The sequence below is a fragment of the Glandiceps talaboti genome, chromosome 4, assembly GCF_964340395.1.
Source record: "Glandiceps talaboti chromosome 4, keGlaTala1.1, whole genome shotgun sequence".
Taxonomy (NCBI): Eukaryota; Metazoa; Hemichordata; class Enteropneusta; family Spengelidae; genus Glandiceps; species Glandiceps talaboti.
In genome coordinates, this window is record NC_135552.1 from 9511303 (window position 1) to 9528324 (window position 17022).

Consider the following 17022-nt stretch of genomic DNA (forward strand, 5'->3'; position numbering starts at 1 on the left):
ATATTATCGGCATGCAGTATATGTAATCCTGTCATTTAGCCCCTCATATCAATATTAGTAACATGATGCTTACAAGATAGTCTCGCATAGAAACTGACACCTGCCTACAAGTCTGGTCGATCAACCCAGACACTTTCCTACCAGCAATTTCACCGGTTTTTTTTGGTCTCTTCCCGGGAGTGGTGACTGAGGATTCGAACTACTCCACTTCACTGGAACTGCGCCATTTTGATTTCAAATATTTTATTCGCTAGTTGCTAGGCTAGCGGGAACGCGTGAACTGATTTTATGCTATCTGAGATTGCCGTTACTTGTGACGTGAACACATCAACGTGTTTCGCAACCGAGTCATTTTATCTCGTGCTACTTGATTTGAAAGCATATCAAATGTAATGGTCTACAAATGTCTGTATATGATTTCTTGGCAATCAAAGAACACATCACAACAACCAGACCGTGTGCTTTTTTTTCTTTCTTTTTTCTTTTTAGTAATTATCAAAATTCTTCTTTTTTTATATTCTAAAACAAACTGAATCATCATAAAATAATAAACGTCATCGACTAATTTCAGACTTTTTACTGTGTATGTTATATCATATTTTTTTTGCCATGGCGGGTAATTAATAAATCAACTTCGTGATCGCAGTGACAAAAACAATCATGGCGTACTTACAAAAATATGCTGGTCGATTTTAATGGACGAGAAAAGGTGTTGTTTAAAACTTCGTACCATGTTTGTTTGGTTCGATATTACAAACCAAGGCCGTGGTCAAATATATCGATATCCAAATCCTTTAAATGACCTGTGATAGCTATTAACCTTTATAGTTCGTTGAAATTTTTTAATGGATTTTATTTTCTAGGTCGCCATGTGATTTGATTTTATAGTACCCTTACCTGAGTGTACATCTTCCTCATGTTGGCCTCTCCTGGCGTATTTGGCCTTAGGTCTGCGTTTACTGATCACACTCACGGTGCGTTTCAGAGTTCCTGGCGTTGTACGTATATTTTCCGTCATTTCCCCAGTGTCCATTCCAGTGTCTGTGCGAGCACCTTTGATTGACCTTGTGTTTGGCATTTCGTCTGAAGGTTTCAACTTCAAATATTCGACTTCAGAAAAGAAAAGATGACTCTATGTCGAGTACGTGCTTCAGTGGTTTTGCTATACCTTGGTCTAGAGTTCAACAACTTACTAATAAAATACTGTGAACTATATGTCAAGTGTACTATGGATGCTATAATGACCAACTAACACAAACAATTCGTCGAAATTCGTTAAAATTCAACAAACATCGTTGACCGTAGATCGTAGATTTCGAAAACAAGCCTTTTTTCCAATATCACGATAATAACATGTCCCCTTCTCAAATAAAACAGTAAGGCACAGAACTGTTAATATATATGTGTGAAGGTACACATAACAAAGAAAATTACAGCGGAAGTTGAGTGATGTTCACCACACGGTTAGTCCGCCGAGATCGCCACATCAACTGGCTGGTCACTTCACAGGTGGTTGATCGGTTCGGTCGAAAGACAACGCTGTGGTACGAATACGAACAAAGCACCGTCTCGGTGAATCCAAGTACAGCAGGGGCCGTGTATAGTCCTACTACTGTGTTGAAGAAAAGGATATACTTGTGCAGTGTAGCCTGGAAAAACAAATATCCTGTGCAAAGTCAGCCACACTGTGATGTCACCACCAAATCCCATCGTTACACTGGGTCAACCAATCACATCGAACATTATAACTAATATATAACTACAGTGTGTACTAGCCCGGGTTACTTCGAGTTAATCATTAAACCTGGATTGATACAAATTGAACGAGTTGATAGATCGGTGCAGCATTACATGCTGAAGACGTGAACCTTTACTGTGTCCACAGTCGTGAGGGGCCTGTCCGTCACCGTGTACACCGTGCTTTGAACCTGCTCAATTGGCCAAACACACTTACAAATAACTTTATGTCAGTGGTTTGCGAGAGTTATTGATGACAGTTTGTATTTGTCATGGTTTACACCTTCCGTAATAGTTTAACACTTGTACCCACTCTGTTGGTGTTCCACGATGGCTTTACCAACTTTCAACACCTAGATACTGCACAATCACTCTCCCTCTATCTAACACTGCAAAGTTTGTGTCAAAATTGTCTGAAAACCGAAAACTTCTCAGAACCGTTTGTCAATCTCACTATAAAGGCACGTGTGTGCAAGGTGAACTGCCAGTACTTTAGTGAACTCTGGCCGACTCATATTCAAATAACACAAAGTAAAACAAACTCAATTGAGATGTGCTACTTGAGCAAGCAATTATTTCAATTCCAGATTGCTAATGAAATATTTTCAAAGTTTTATACAATTACACTGTCGAGGAGTGGACAAAACCCAACCTCGTTAGTGGCACGAGGGCCGTCGTAGCCGCCCTCCAAATAAACCAGTGCCAAATCAACAATAATAGTACGTGACATTTCAATTAGAAAATACAGCTCCTTATACATTTGAGTAGCATTACCTTTCATGCTAAAGACACATGGAAGCAAGCGTGACTGGGCCCTTACTTTTTTTGACGTAAGAACGCAGAGAATTTGTGGAGAAGAACCCCACGTTTTCAATATGTAAATTCATTAATCGTGGCTTGACGAGACACTTCAGAGTCATGGCTGTCACGACGATGTCTCTGACCAGGAGGGGCGACAGATTACTATTAAACTTCCGAAAATAAAACTAGTGCAAATCAACGCAGATGTTCACGGGTAAGTACAAATAGTTTCCCCTTTTAGCCTAGTACAATGCCCTTTTAAAGGCATATATGTTGTCTTTACTCTTCTACAGGACAGTTTGTACATCTAGCAACACGTACTTTGGCGAGGCCTTTACTTATATCCCATGCCACGATAGTTCGATAGTGGTCTTAATAACTCATACACATAAGTAAGAAGAGGAAGAGAAAATAAATCACAGTTCCTAGATCATATGACCACAAATAATCATATACGATATATACCCCTTCCTCCTCAAAAAGAACTACCATGTTTAATGTTTTTAATTTCATTTTCAGTAATTACTATAACAATGTCTGTTTTGACTGGTGACGTGGGAAATAAAAATGGTTGTCACTGGTTAATACAATGCAATTTGGTTGTAGTTTTGATTTATTGAGAAAAGTCGAAAACATTAATTCATCAAGTTAAAAGTTTAACGAAAGAAAATGTTTGTATTCGTTCAGGAGGATTCTAATGATATATTTAGGCGGAAGATGACATGACTTCAATATTCAGCTTCCTGTGAAATTAATCGACATTGTGTAAAAATTCATCACTGTTAGGAAAATTACCATCACTTAGTTCAATGCTTTCCCATTCATAGCTTGTAATCAGATTTTGTTCAGAATATTCTTTGCAACTATTCTTTTAGTTCTGACCTGGAAGCCAACTATAAATGACGTATTCTCCACAAATCACGTTCATTCCATTTTCTACAATACCCCAACAATCTGTTATTGTAGACAAAGAGATACATATACTTCATAGAAGATGTGAAACAACAATCCATCATTTTTCCTGTTTACTTTTGAGGTCTCTGAGTCAATATACATCATATCAACTTGTATCATATTTTCTCCCCCATTGTTTATGACTGAAAACGGAATACGATGTTGATCGAAATACCAGTTCATTTTACTGTATTACTCTTTTTTTCTCCATGATTAACCTGGTATATTGCAATATATTTTTGAATTGTATATTTGATACATACTCTAAAACGTATACCGCCCTCTCGATATGTTTTGAAGTTGAACATATGTTTGGTGGCGACCTTGTACTTAAACCAGTTTACATATACGCTCATTTATGACAAGGCCTTAATAGGTGTATTTACATGTCTACTCAACGTCAGTGGTTAGATGAAATTTACAGTATCTGTAAGTATATGTTTTATATCCATCAGCTACTTTAATATGCCAAGTCGATCTCTGATACCACAGAGTCTACACTTCAGGAGGAGTGTCTCCGAGAGTTGATATATGTCTGTATGCCCGAGAGTCGTCGATATGTCTGTACCTCCGAACTCCGAATGTCGATCTGTGGGATCTCTCTGTATGTCCAATTCACGCCTGTTTGTCGATCTTTCTGTATATCAAAGTAACTCTTTCTGAATCTGTGTGTATGTATGTGTGTGTGTGTGTGTGTGTTTGTCTGTCTGTCTGTCTGTTTGCCTGTCTGGCTGTCTGTCTCTGTCTGTCTGTCTCTGTCTGTCTGTCTGCTTGTCTGTCTGTCTGTCTCTCTGTCTGTCTGTCTCTCTGTCTGTCTCTCTGTCTCTCTGTCTGTCTCTCTCTCTGTCTCTCTCTCTCTCTCTCTCGCTCTCTCTCTCTCTCTCTCTCTCTCTCTCTCTCTCTCTCTCTCTCTCTCTCTCTCTCTCTCTCTCTCTCTCTCTCTCTCTCTCAAATCTTTGAAGAAACCAAAATATTGGATCTCGTCTTATAATCAAAATGATTTCATTGAAAATTTCATTTCACTAGTGCCAATCTAACATTTTTCACTGGGAACAATTTTACTAAAAAGTTAAACATCTTAATAGATCAAATTTCAAAAAATTCAAATGGGAGAAATAAAGTAGTACATCCTCGAAAGCCTTACACATTTTCGTCATAAAATAAATGAAAATACTATATGCATCTGTTGAATTGATCGCACAGTGAGGATTTGTGAACTGTGTGGGGTTTGTTCTATATCGGACGATTTTCATTTTCGTTTTGAATGCTATTTTAACAAAGACATAGGGAAATATTACTACCACAGTGGGCATTTCAACATCCAAATCAACAGTCTTTGGTAAATCTTTTTTTCAAGTAGAAATTTTAAAATTATATGTAACCTGGCAAAATTTGTCTACCAAGCATTTGTATTGAGGAAGGTAGCTGTCTCAGGGATCTGTAATAGCTAGGTTTTTACTTTGAGTGGCTGATTTATTCATTAAAATTATTTGATATGTATCATTTTCTTTGCTACAGGCCGGTGCCGGGGCCAAAGGCAATAAAGAATATTATTAGAAAATAAGAAGATTTTCCCTGATAAGACTTTTACATTCAAAACGTAAACAAATTAAAGGATATGAAGACTTGGTTTTTGACGACACTGTAGCCCAACCAAATCTAGAAGTATGCACAATTTAACAGTTAATGTCACCGTATGCCTTCTGTGACATTATGATATTGTCATCTCGTATTGTGAAAAGTTAATTGCATTACTAGTAACCCCAACATCTTTTATACGTTATATAATTGGATTGTTTATAAATTCGATTTGAGTTCAGTCAATAGGGAACTTGCAATCCAAACTGAGCATGCTGAGACGCAAAGGACTATGGGATTATCTGTGGTTATCGTAATACCTAATCTGGAGCTACTGATAAAATTAACCTCCCACAAAGATCAGGGTGACTATGAATTGATCATTCCTGGTTATAAACAATGTAACAAAATATTGTTTACAATGCTAATTGATTAGTATTTATTATCACATTTCCCATGATGCAACATTTAACATGGCGGGTTTGCAAGTTCCCTATTGTAAGTGATGAGTAAGTGTACTTGAGTAAGTGCAATTCTTGGAGTATATTTTGAAAATACATCAACCATTACGCTAAAAAGCCATACAATTTCAGTTTGTACCCCTTTAATATAACAAAGTTGCCGTGAGGTCAATAAAGAACAAAATTGATTGACAAATTCTAACAGTAAACTGATAATATTATCTTTTTTAATCATTAATCTTCCAATATATTACAATCGTCCTAGGTGAGGGAAAGAGTAAAAAAAAGAAGTCAAATTCAAGTGTAAACAGAATCATTCAACATTTGATGGAGTAAATGGTTAGTTCTTCATGTATTTGAGGTAACTTCGCTGTGTTAGGCTATGGTTCTTTCTGTTTTGTGTTTGTATATATGGAATTTTTTCAAAGAGAAATTATATCTGATCGCTGTGGTATCTCCATTGATATGGATACCACCACATGTAAGGGATGATCGCACAATGTCACACTAGCTCAATAAGCGAACTTCGTTCGTTTAGGGGGAACGGGGATTGGCGTCAGTGCGATTGCTGAACTTCATTATCACACTTCTAACCAAATTCCAACGGAAACTTTCACTCCTTTACCCTTTGTATTTACTACAGAGATGTTGAAAAGTTGATAAAATTTATATTTCTAATGGTGTTGGGTTTCTAATATGTAGTATTTTAATGTGTTGTCATCATGATTTTACATTACATCAATCGTAGTGGTGTGACCGCTACAGTTTTCATCATAATTTACATCCTATATAAACGTTTTGATGTCGCACTTGTGAACGTTCGTTTAGGGGAAGGGGGAGGGGGTTTTGTCCTAAACGAACGATGTCCGTTTGTTGAGCTTGTGCGACATTGTGCGAGCGTCCCTAACGCAGTGTTTTTGTGTTCTTCGATGTTCTGCTGTTCATGATCAGAAGAATCTCATTCCACACCGTGGAAACATTTGACTTCATATCATGTCTCTCAAGCTGTGAAAAGGCTGCCATACAATGTTTACCCGCCGTTGCAAACTGTATACATCGTATATTTAAAATGACTATAGTAAATAAATGAAATAAATTTTATAGCCATTTACTTCCTCGAGGTCCTCGAGGTCTCAGTTTACTATTATAGATAGACACAGACTAATTGCTGTTCTCAGACGACTATAAGTTGGTGATAGTGATGTATCACCCAGAAATGTAATATAAACCATAAATGTAATACTAGCCATAAAGTTATTACATTTATGGGTGATACCGAGCGATGCCTCTGTTATGTGAATCTAACCAGTAATCAAGATAGTGTAAACATTGAAAGTCACCAAAATGTACACTTCAAGACCACGGAAGTCATCAGACATGCCACCCTACTGTGAGTAATTATAGACCGACGTCCATTCAATAGCTTACCTAAAAGGAGACCTCGGTTGCCAAAGTAGTAAAAAAGTACAACAATTAATGTAAAAATATTTGAGTAAAAAAATCAGACTAAATACACAAGCGAAGTTCAAAGTGGTGTTTTTTTACCTGTGTGGAATTGTATCGTACTTCTTCTTTCCCGCGTTATTTTTTGCTTGGTCGACCATCTAACCCAGCGTCCCAGATAGAAGCTAATTCCCATATTGGGACAATTTTCGCAGTTTGTTGACTAATAAATGATACAACTTGAGAGGCCTGAAATCAAAGTTTGGTTCAATTTTACCACCAGCAAAACCTACGAGTTGCAGCGACAGGACTTCAATATGTACTAAACGAGATCAAACGCAGAACGCTTATTAGTGGCTGTGTTGTGTTGTGTTGTGTTGTGTTGTGTTGTGTTGTGTTGTGTTGTGTTGTGTTGTGTTGTGTTGTGTTGTGTTGTGTTGTGTTGTGTATCTCAGCGTGGGTGCATAAATAACATGTTCACTATTTAGGACGACAACTTACGATTGTTTGGCGCCAAGAGTCTCTCAGACCAGATAATCATTTTGATGGTTATAGCGATACTGTTACATACAAGTAATACTGATGAAAGATAGAAAACCGTTTTCCCGTATCTGTGTGCATGCACAAGGGACACATAGTGAAATTGAAGATATGGTGAGATTAGTAAACGAGCACTATTTACGGCGGAGGGGGAGGGGGGTCGGCTGAAGAGAAAATTGGACAAGACCTTGAAATGTATTGCCCTTGATCCAGCGTAGCCTCGATGTGAGCCAGAAGACATACATATGTATCAAATGAGCAATACATATTCATGACTCCTACGTGCTTATTACCTTCAGATGAAGTCAGAAATAATTGTTATTCATCCAATGGACATATGTTAAATCATGCACTGACTAGTATAGCCAAAGAGTACGAAAAGAGCCTTTATTTCCTGGAGTGGTTTTTCCCCTGTAACCCGTTCATGATTTTATTTCTAGTAACTCTGAGCACCCTAAACAGGCTTTAAAGGGTTCATGTGTGCTGGATAATGGAATTGATTGAGTTGAGGTATTGAAGACCATATTCAATGATCTTCAATTATTCTGTCACTCTAAAATATCTGTATGGTTTCATATGTTCATATGTTATGCCTCTAAATGACCTTCTACATGTCCTTTTTTTCAAAATAGATATCCCCTCCCACACCCTTCCCACCAGTAGCCACCAAAGCCAAGTAATGCTATCTCCCCACCCCACCCCAACCAAAGGGAGCAATATGCATACATTATAACCCAAAACAGGACTATCCAATATATAGTAATATTGATGTGTAGACCCGCGTTCCACACCATTCGCAGTGTGGAACACAACAAAACTTCATGATTAAATGAACCAGTAGTATTAATGCAGCACCCTACGTTATACTGCCCTACTGTCTAAGAATTTGAAATTAGGTTAGCGCTCAAATTAATGTATTAGTGTGCAATTCATTTGTACACCCCAGCGTGCGTGCATGTGTGAGTAAGGGGTGGGTGGGGGGTGGCTGATAATAGCCCGTTTCACAATTGACAGTGAGGGCGCTGTTATTCCGTACGTGTATCTCATTTCTGACTTGCCATCGCTGCATAACTACTACTTGTTCGTTTAATCATGAAGTTTTGTTGTGTTCCACACTGCGTATGGTGTGGAACGCGGGTCTACACATCAATATTACTATATATTGGATAGTCCTGTTTTGGGTTATAATGTATGCATATTACCCGGACATAATCCCTTGTCCAATTATGTATTTATTAAACTCCTTACACAAAACATGAAATATCACAAATTATACAAAAAACAAAACAATACTGATAGAAATTAACTCCTACATTACCCATGGCCCGGTCAGAAATATCCCCGGACCGGGAAAAATTTTTTTATCCTGATCGTGATCCGGATAAGCTTTTTATCCCGATCGAGATAAGCAGCTCTCTGGTGCATGTAACTATGACGTGGTGCATATGGAAATAGGTTCTGCTCTCAAAGACATACACTTACAAAAAAGCCAGGCGTCGGACGTGCGTTGTCCAGGACATTGTTTCAGTACACTTGTTTGAAGTGCATTTTAACTCGAATAATTGTATCCTATCGGGATAGGGATAAACAGATGGTGTCAACACCCCCCCCCCCTTCGTAAATTCTGCTCGAACCCTTAAGCCCATAGATACCCGGGAACTTTCATTCATTCAAGATTTGCATACCAATGCACGATATCCACAACTTCAAAGTTTAGAAGAATATGGGACGTGCCGCATAGTTTGACAAATTGTCATGAATTACTGTCCTCTTTACGGCAATCGTGCACAGTATAGTATGACTAATTGTCTAACTAATTATCATAAAGCACTGTCTTCTTTACGGCAATTCTAACTCGCGTGTTCTCGCTCCACACTAGTATATGCTTTGGCTATCCGAGAATGAGTGATACGCCAATGACATCAAAAGGGTTAGAACGTCACCATTAGTCGTTGGGGGCGATCATACTATAGGTTATGTTTCTACATTGGTCCCCTAACTTGAGCCCATAAACTTCGCTCAGTTGCTATGTCAAGTTGAGAGGACAAAGAGGACACCGTGGCTGCTTCCTACAACTACCAACACCACAATGTGTTTTTGTGATGGCATTGCATTACAATCAATGTCCATATTTCGATCAAATTGACAAAGTTGGAGGCTAGAACTCCCATAGACTAAATGGGCGCATTACCGGTATTGTCTGGACCAAGGTTATCATCCCAGCTCCTCCACCCCCCCCCTCCAATATCTTACCACACTGTTCCCTTTCACTCCTGTGAGACCACAACTAACAAATAATTGATTCACTCACTCACTCACTCACTCACCCACCCACTCACTCACTCACTCACTCACTCACTCACTCACTCACTCACTCACTCACTCACTCACTCACTCACTCACTCACTCACTCACTCACTCACTCGCTCACTGCATGGTTGCCAGCGACGATTTCACGGATATGTTCTGATATTACAGTACAATGGTGGCAGCGGTGGGATGTGGTATCAGTTGGTGCCAAAATATTAAGATTAAATGTAAAGTTAGGGAGCCGTCCTAATTTACATTTACGGCCTGGGGGGGGGGGGGGTCGGAGGAATTTAGGGGTGTCACTCGAAAATTCCACATGCACCGGAAAAGGGAGGAAAGGGAAGGAAGGGAGGGGTGCAAATTATTTTCATGCGTTAATTTTCTATTTCTGCTTCGCTAAATAGCTTCCTACCGGAAAGAAGTTTGCAAAAGCAAGCTCTTACCACAAGGTGTATCACCCTGCACCCTTCTCCATTTATAGCTGCCTCAATATGATACGTATTATTATCAACACTAAACAGAGATTAACAATCATGTTGTCATTTATTATAAGTACAGAAATCCAAGTAATATTTCTAGCAGCCAGCAAAATTGGACTGTTCTAATTATCTCCAGCTAGTCTGATATTTATATGACAAAGACATTCTCCAAATTCCCATCATAATTGAATTGTTGTTAATATACTGGCTAAATTCGTTAACTAACTTTTCAAAGCAAATTTTGAAAGCTTCAAAATCAGCTTAAAACTCCTAACCTGAAAGGTCCAGTCGTTCTTTCCGCTTTATGTCCTATGCTCAATAACGAGTGGATATAGCGAATGGTTACATAAACGGACCAACGACAAGACATTTCAGGCAAGAGACTCCACCCCATCCCAGATATTGTGGATCTTATGTCATGGTATCACTGGGGCGAGAACATGGGATCGAAAACCTGGTATTTTATAGTGTCAAATAAAATGGCACATGCAAACGAATTTGACATGACAGACTCTTTATTATTCATTTTTGTAACTTCAACTTTCTACATGTCAACCAAATCAATGAGCGCGACATGCATTTGTATTGCGTGGGTAAACTTAAAGGCATATAATAATTGAAAAGAGCAATGTATGGCATAACTGCATGCTGCATGACCTATCGCGTGACATCACAATTCGCTGAGTTTAACCTGTCATTCCAACAATCCTACATTCCTGAGCGCATACACCAACTCGAGCCAGTTCGTATTCACACGTGTCAGTGTTTAGCGTGGCCTTGCATCCAGGGCTCGCCTTTGCTGTTCCTTTACTGCAGGAGAGAAAATAATACATTGTTATTGTGTGGATGGACAGGAAGGATTGACATTTAGAAGGATGATAGGCCTAGGGGTGCGAAATCATTCACAAATTTCTCGATTATCAAATAATTATGCATTAAGTCATCTCTCTACTGCGGAAACCTAGTTTTCAGCTCTTAAACTAGACACGTTAAACTATTATTGATGTATGTGTAGAAGATTAGTTACACAAATGGGTGATAGCGGTGCCTTTTTGTGCGGATAACCTGTAATCCCGTAATCAAAATACAGTAAATAGAGTCCCCCTAATAATAATAATATACACTGGAAGTCATTACAAACGCCACTTTACTGTCAGTATATTTAAACCGCAAACAATGAAAGTCCAAACAAAAAAATGCTGGACACTAGGTAGAATCCTGAAAGTTATCCGAAACACTACCCTAGTGTGAGTATAATTAAAGTGGCCATACGGAAGAGGATTGGGTATTTATATTTATATAATTTATAAAACAATTTAATCATGGCTTGCTACTTGGAAAATCAACGAGGAACGACATAGTCAAAGTCCTTTGTTTGTAACTCAATAAATGGCAAAAGAGTGTGTAAAATGTAAGTCTTACAATTATCACATTTTTTTAGCTTTTCACAGGTATTCAATTACATACACAGACTTGATCTGTGTTGTTTCACAACGATTTTTGAAGTAGGAAACCATAATAAATTTGTTTTATGCCAAAATAAATATCAAATCCTCATCCGTGTGGCCATTTTTAAACCAATGTCCATTCCAAAACTTCTCATGTCGTAACATTAACAATTATAGTTTTAGTTTGCATCTATTTCAGTTAGCTTGATAGCTCGGTTACGTTACGTTTCCTTTGTCATATCGACAGATGTATACGTAGCCAAACAGCAAGTGTCGACAAACCCCATCCCTTCCATTCCCTCCTTGGAGTATATTTTCGGTGATACCGAATTTCCCTAAGTTCGACGATATGCAAATAATTGATCACTTACAAATGCAAGAAATAAAACAACCAATCTTACAGGAAGTTCAAAATGTTAGGTATTTTACTTTCCAGTACCCAATATTTATGTATGGACCAATTATAGATTTGTCGTTTTCTGATCATTTGTTGGAGTTAATTTGAAAGTTACAATAATGTCTGCATTGTGATAAACTAATATTTCTTTGCAAATGTTGACCAATTATGATATTGGAAATCGTACGCCAGAGCTTCTTCACTTGACAACGTTCTAAATATCTGTGTTCGAATGGGTCGCGATATTTTAAAATCTTATAGTACTCAGGATTCAATTGAATAAGGATTTCTCACCCGCAGCATTGTTGGTACTGCCCGTCTTCAAGACACGTACATGTAACACAGTTATCCTTCGTTTCGACCTCCCCAGGAGTACAACCATCATCGGCTACGTTCAAATACGTAAAATAACAATATATCTTCATGAGTAAACTTGATAATACAACTTGACAGAGATGGTTCGTTATTTATGTATTGCAGCTATGAATTCGATCAAAGGCAGTGAGAGATATTAAAGGCCCAGGTATTGACAGTCAGGAATAACTGATTCAAGTGGTAAAATGTCTGTCTGTCTGTCTGTCTGTCTGTCTGTCTGTCTGTCTGTCTGTCTGTCTGTCTGTCTGGCCGGCCGTCCGTCCGTCCGTCCGTCCGTCCGTCCGTCCGTCCGTCCGTCCGACTGACTGACTGACTGACTGACTGACTGACTGACTGACTGACTGACTGACTGACTGTCTGTCTGTCTGTCTGGCTTGTAGATGATGCAAGTGATCTTGGTATTGAGCCTTACCTCTCAAACTACTGGGGGGGGGGGGTGAAATTTGGTTATGATTCTAAAGGTGTTATTCTGCAAAATCTGTAAATGTCCTAAGCAACAAGCATAGCATCAAGTAAACAATTATGTATAATGCCAAAATAATGATGGTGTATATTGCAGCTATAACACCATGGATGGGTAGGCATAGGAGTAAATCTTCAAAAAATGTATGCAGATATATCTAGCAACAAGACCACATAATCATTACAGAATATTAAAATGACCAGACGTGGTGTAGTTAGAAAACACGTTGGCATCCAGACAATATGTCCATTACATAAACCGATGACGTCAGAGATTGATAGCATGGACAATACCAGCAGTACATGTGGAAAATATCGACAGTTCAATGTGATTGTTCCAAGCAAGGTAAGTAATTTCTAGCGAAACAACGACAACGGTACCCAGGATTACACAAGAAAGACATTTAATGGTGTTGAACAAAATATGTTATCTGAACTAACTACCCGCTTGAAACTCTAAAATAAATATGCGTCTATATGCGTAATTACCGATTGTTGTTTACTGTAAAATGTTGACATCACAAATTCCGCGAAACGCTTGTTATTTGATTGGTTGGTTACATACTATCAAATGTTATCTACGACAAAATAAAACCCTTCAAAATGCTGGTTTGTGTGCTTATTAGGACTTACCTGGAAGACGCCCACACCAACAGTCGACAGTAGTGATAAATGCTGCCATAGCAACCGTTACCAAGAGAATAATCACAGTCTTCTGCATGTTGAATATCAACGTCAATTTAGCACTCAATGTCAACAACTCTTGCTACAGTAGCAAAATGGAAAAAAAATGCACATTGTTGTCTCACGTGTAAAAAATTACAATAAATACAAAAAAAACTACTTTTTACATGAAAAGACCATGACGAAGTACAATACCTATGATCTAACTAATCTAAGAGAAAAAGGTGTTTTATTTTTTTAAATGTTTTGTAGCGAAATACGATATACATCAGATTTAAGATCAACTTTTTGTCTCAACAATCGGCGATACGGCAGTGATAGAAAGCAGGCGATATAAACACTTTAACCAGATTTAAACTGAATGCTCTCTGCAAAGGCAACGTCATTAGATTTTCTTTCCTACACACAATAATTGTTGGAATGCAACAGAACATATGCGATTAGTTATGTTTGAAGTACTAGTATGTAATAAATGTAATTGAACTGGATGTGTGTATTTTTAAGATATAACAAACTTACTGGGTCATTTTACAACTAAAAGCTACATTGACAAACTTTATATGGCACATGGACCTTGTCATCATCAATGTCCCAAATTGTACTGAATTTGAAGCATAATAGATATAGCCTAATTACTGAAAAAACGTTTAATTATGCAAATGACTAATTGAAACTAAAGCGTTACATCAATACGCTTTGTAAGACATGTACCCACCCTAGTATCATGAATGTAAATACCAAATTATAGAGAACTTGAAATGTGCACTTTTCATATATAGAAAATCATTACTTATGCAGATGAGTTATTAAAACTGACAGCTACATCAGCAAACTTTTCAGGACGTGCGCTTTGTTATGTTTAAAGTAAGTACCATATATGTTGTACTGAATTTGAAGCATGTGTTCTTAAGATATAGCCTAATTACTGAAAATCGTCAATTATGCAAATGGGTCATTACAACCACAAGCTACATTATCAAACTTTATACGACATGTGATATTGAATTTGAAGCATGCATTCTGAAGATATAGTCTAATTACCGAAAACCACTAATTATGCAAATAGCTCATTAATATTCATGAATGTTTACCAAAACCTAATCAGCTCTAGCCATTACCCTTATAAATATGTGCACGAAATTTTGTTTGAATTGTGCCAGACGTTTTTGGGAAAACGATGACAAAGACAGACAGACAGACAGACAGACAGACAGACAGACAGACAGACAGACAGACAGACAGACAGATGCATCCCCAAACTATAACCTTCCCTTACGGATGGTAAAAATGTATGTTTTCGTAATGGGTATAAAGATATATAAGGTTTACAATCATTTTATAACCAAACTTACACGAAAGCCCCAAAACAACGGAAGTAACGCGAAAGCCCCCTACAGTCGAAGTAATTCGAAAAAAAACCCGAAGTAATCCGAAAACCCCAAAACAACCGAAGTAATCCGAAAGCCCCAAAACAACCGAAGTAATTCGAAAGCCCCAAAACAACCGAAGTAATCCGATAGCTCCAAACATTCAACACCTATAATATGATCAGCATCAAATTTATTTATTTCTCCCCCCCCCCCCCCTACCCCTACCGTCATGCTCAGGAGGGAATAAAATCGACGATCCTGATGTGATAAATTCTCAGACAGTGGTTTTCCACCAAATTAGCTCGGTCACTGTGGCTCGGTTAAAATTCACAAGCCTTTTAACGGGGACGTCAACAGCTGATTGCTACACTAAACCTCAGACTGCCACATTTTTCATTATGGTTCGACGTATGAAAATCGCACAGCGCAGTTTATTCGAAGTCATGCAGTGTAACATAGCCTACCTGTAGACGTTGAAGGACTAACGCTACTACACTATTTCCGCTATCCTAACCTCAGACAACTATAGTCTCTATAGTGGTCTGAGTCCTAACTAATATTTTAATTTTTTGAATTTTCACTCGCGAAAATTAAAAAAAAACCAACGTAATGTTAGTTAGGATTGGAGTTAGGATAGGAAATAATGTGGTAGCGTTAGTTCTCCAAGTCTACAGGTAGGTAGGTAGGTGTAACACAAATGGAGAACTCGTTCTTTTCACAGTGACGTCGGAATGTTTTACGGCATTTCCCATGCTTGACAACCAGGAATACATGTCAGAGGCCTGCAATCTTAGAAATCACAGTTTTGCATACTTACTGCTACTCTTATAAGTAGCTTGTTACAGTCATAGTATGGGGTGAGGATGGGGAGGGGGTAAAGCATTAGGTCGAGGCTACCCCAGCGTGTTAAGAGTAAACACAGCAATGTGAATCTCTAACAACGACCAACAATCACCAACTCTACGAACAAAATATCCAAAGCCCGATTTCTAGAAAAAAGGGCAATTTTTATATGCAAGCTAAACGTTGTGTCATGATTAATAACGACAGAGTTATTTCTGGGGATAAATGATGCAGCGTAAAAACAGAATATTTCGATCGAATACTTTTTGACGGAAAATGCATAGCACCCAAAAACATTGAATACTTACAGCAATTCATAAACACGAAAGTCCTAGATGGATTGACTTACCTTCAATCAGTTGGGTCGGAATGGTGAAAGAATCTCCTGGGCCCTGCTATTTAAAGTCTCTCTGACAGAACAAATGATGAGGTTGACGTCAATATTTTATTAACTGTCCCCCGGAAGTCACGGAGCAGAATATAAATTAGTGTAATTGCTGAAAATTGAAAAAATGCAATAAACAAATTACAACAGGGGTAAACTGGTTCTTTAAATTAATTAACGGTAAATTAAGTACAAGAGATTTAAACAAAATGGAAATTTTAGACAATGGATTCGACGAAATAGCTGATAAATTAATGTCAGCTCTGCAATAATAAATGTCTTGGAGTCTTGTAATGATTGTTGATGGCTTTTTTGGGGCTGTAAATCTATTTCACGCGTTACTAGGGTTACACGATTAATTGAGTTTTAATTCAAAGAGCTCAGTTTTCAGGAAGAAATTTTCATGATTTATGAAACCGTTTTTGTATGTTCTGACAGAAAGTAGCTATGGCCGGTGAAACTTATTTGCATATCACATGCTATCAAAACAGACAAGGGGTCGAACGAAACAACTGTTTGCATATTGTCACACTCCACCCCCCCCCCCCACCCCCACCCCGGAGAAATTTGTGTTGAGGAGTAAGGGTGCATGTACTATACCGATACAGACTGGTTCAAGTCCATATTACTCTGACCAGGGACGAAATAGCAATGACAAAATCAAGAACTATATACTGATTTACAACAACAAAATGGGAATATTTTTATTTCCGAAGTCACCGAAGAATAGGGGCCTAAAAACGCAGCGAGAACAC

The 17022-nt window shown here is 38.1% G+C and overlaps 2 protein-coding genes across 3 annotated transcripts in view; both read right to left on the reverse strand.

Annotated features, from left to right (window-relative positions):
* Nucleotides 1–1078, reverse strand: part of LOC144434596 (DNA-binding protein RFX6-like) — a 33691-nt gene extending 32613 nt beyond the window's left edge. The window contains exon 1 of the mRNA XM_078123067.1: nt 898–1078. Coding sequence (XP_077979193.1) covers nt 898–1078 — 181 coding nt within the window. The remainder of the gene's footprint in view (nt 1–897) is intronic.
* Nucleotides 1079–10800: 9722 nt separating this feature from the next.
* The window catches only part of LOC144433571 (uncharacterized), a 313028-nt gene continuing 306806 nt past the window's right edge, over nt 10801–17022 (reverse strand). Inside the window, exons 1-4 of one of the 2 annotated variants that reach the window (XM_078121889.1) lie at nt 16232–16348; nt 13619–13751; nt 12443–12536; nt 10801–11113 (exon numbers count right to left, since the gene is read on the reverse strand). In XM_078121889.1, the coding sequence (XP_077978015.1) occupies nt 10990–11113; nt 12443–12536; nt 13619–13706 (306 nt within the window). In that variant the 5' untranslated portion in view covers nt 13707–13751; nt 16232–16348 and the 3' untranslated portion in view covers nt 10801–10989. Of the gene's footprint in view, nt 11114–12442; nt 12537–13618; nt 13754–16231; nt 16349–17022 lie in introns of those variants that run through there. The other variant, XM_078121888.1, reaches the window with a different exon arrangement.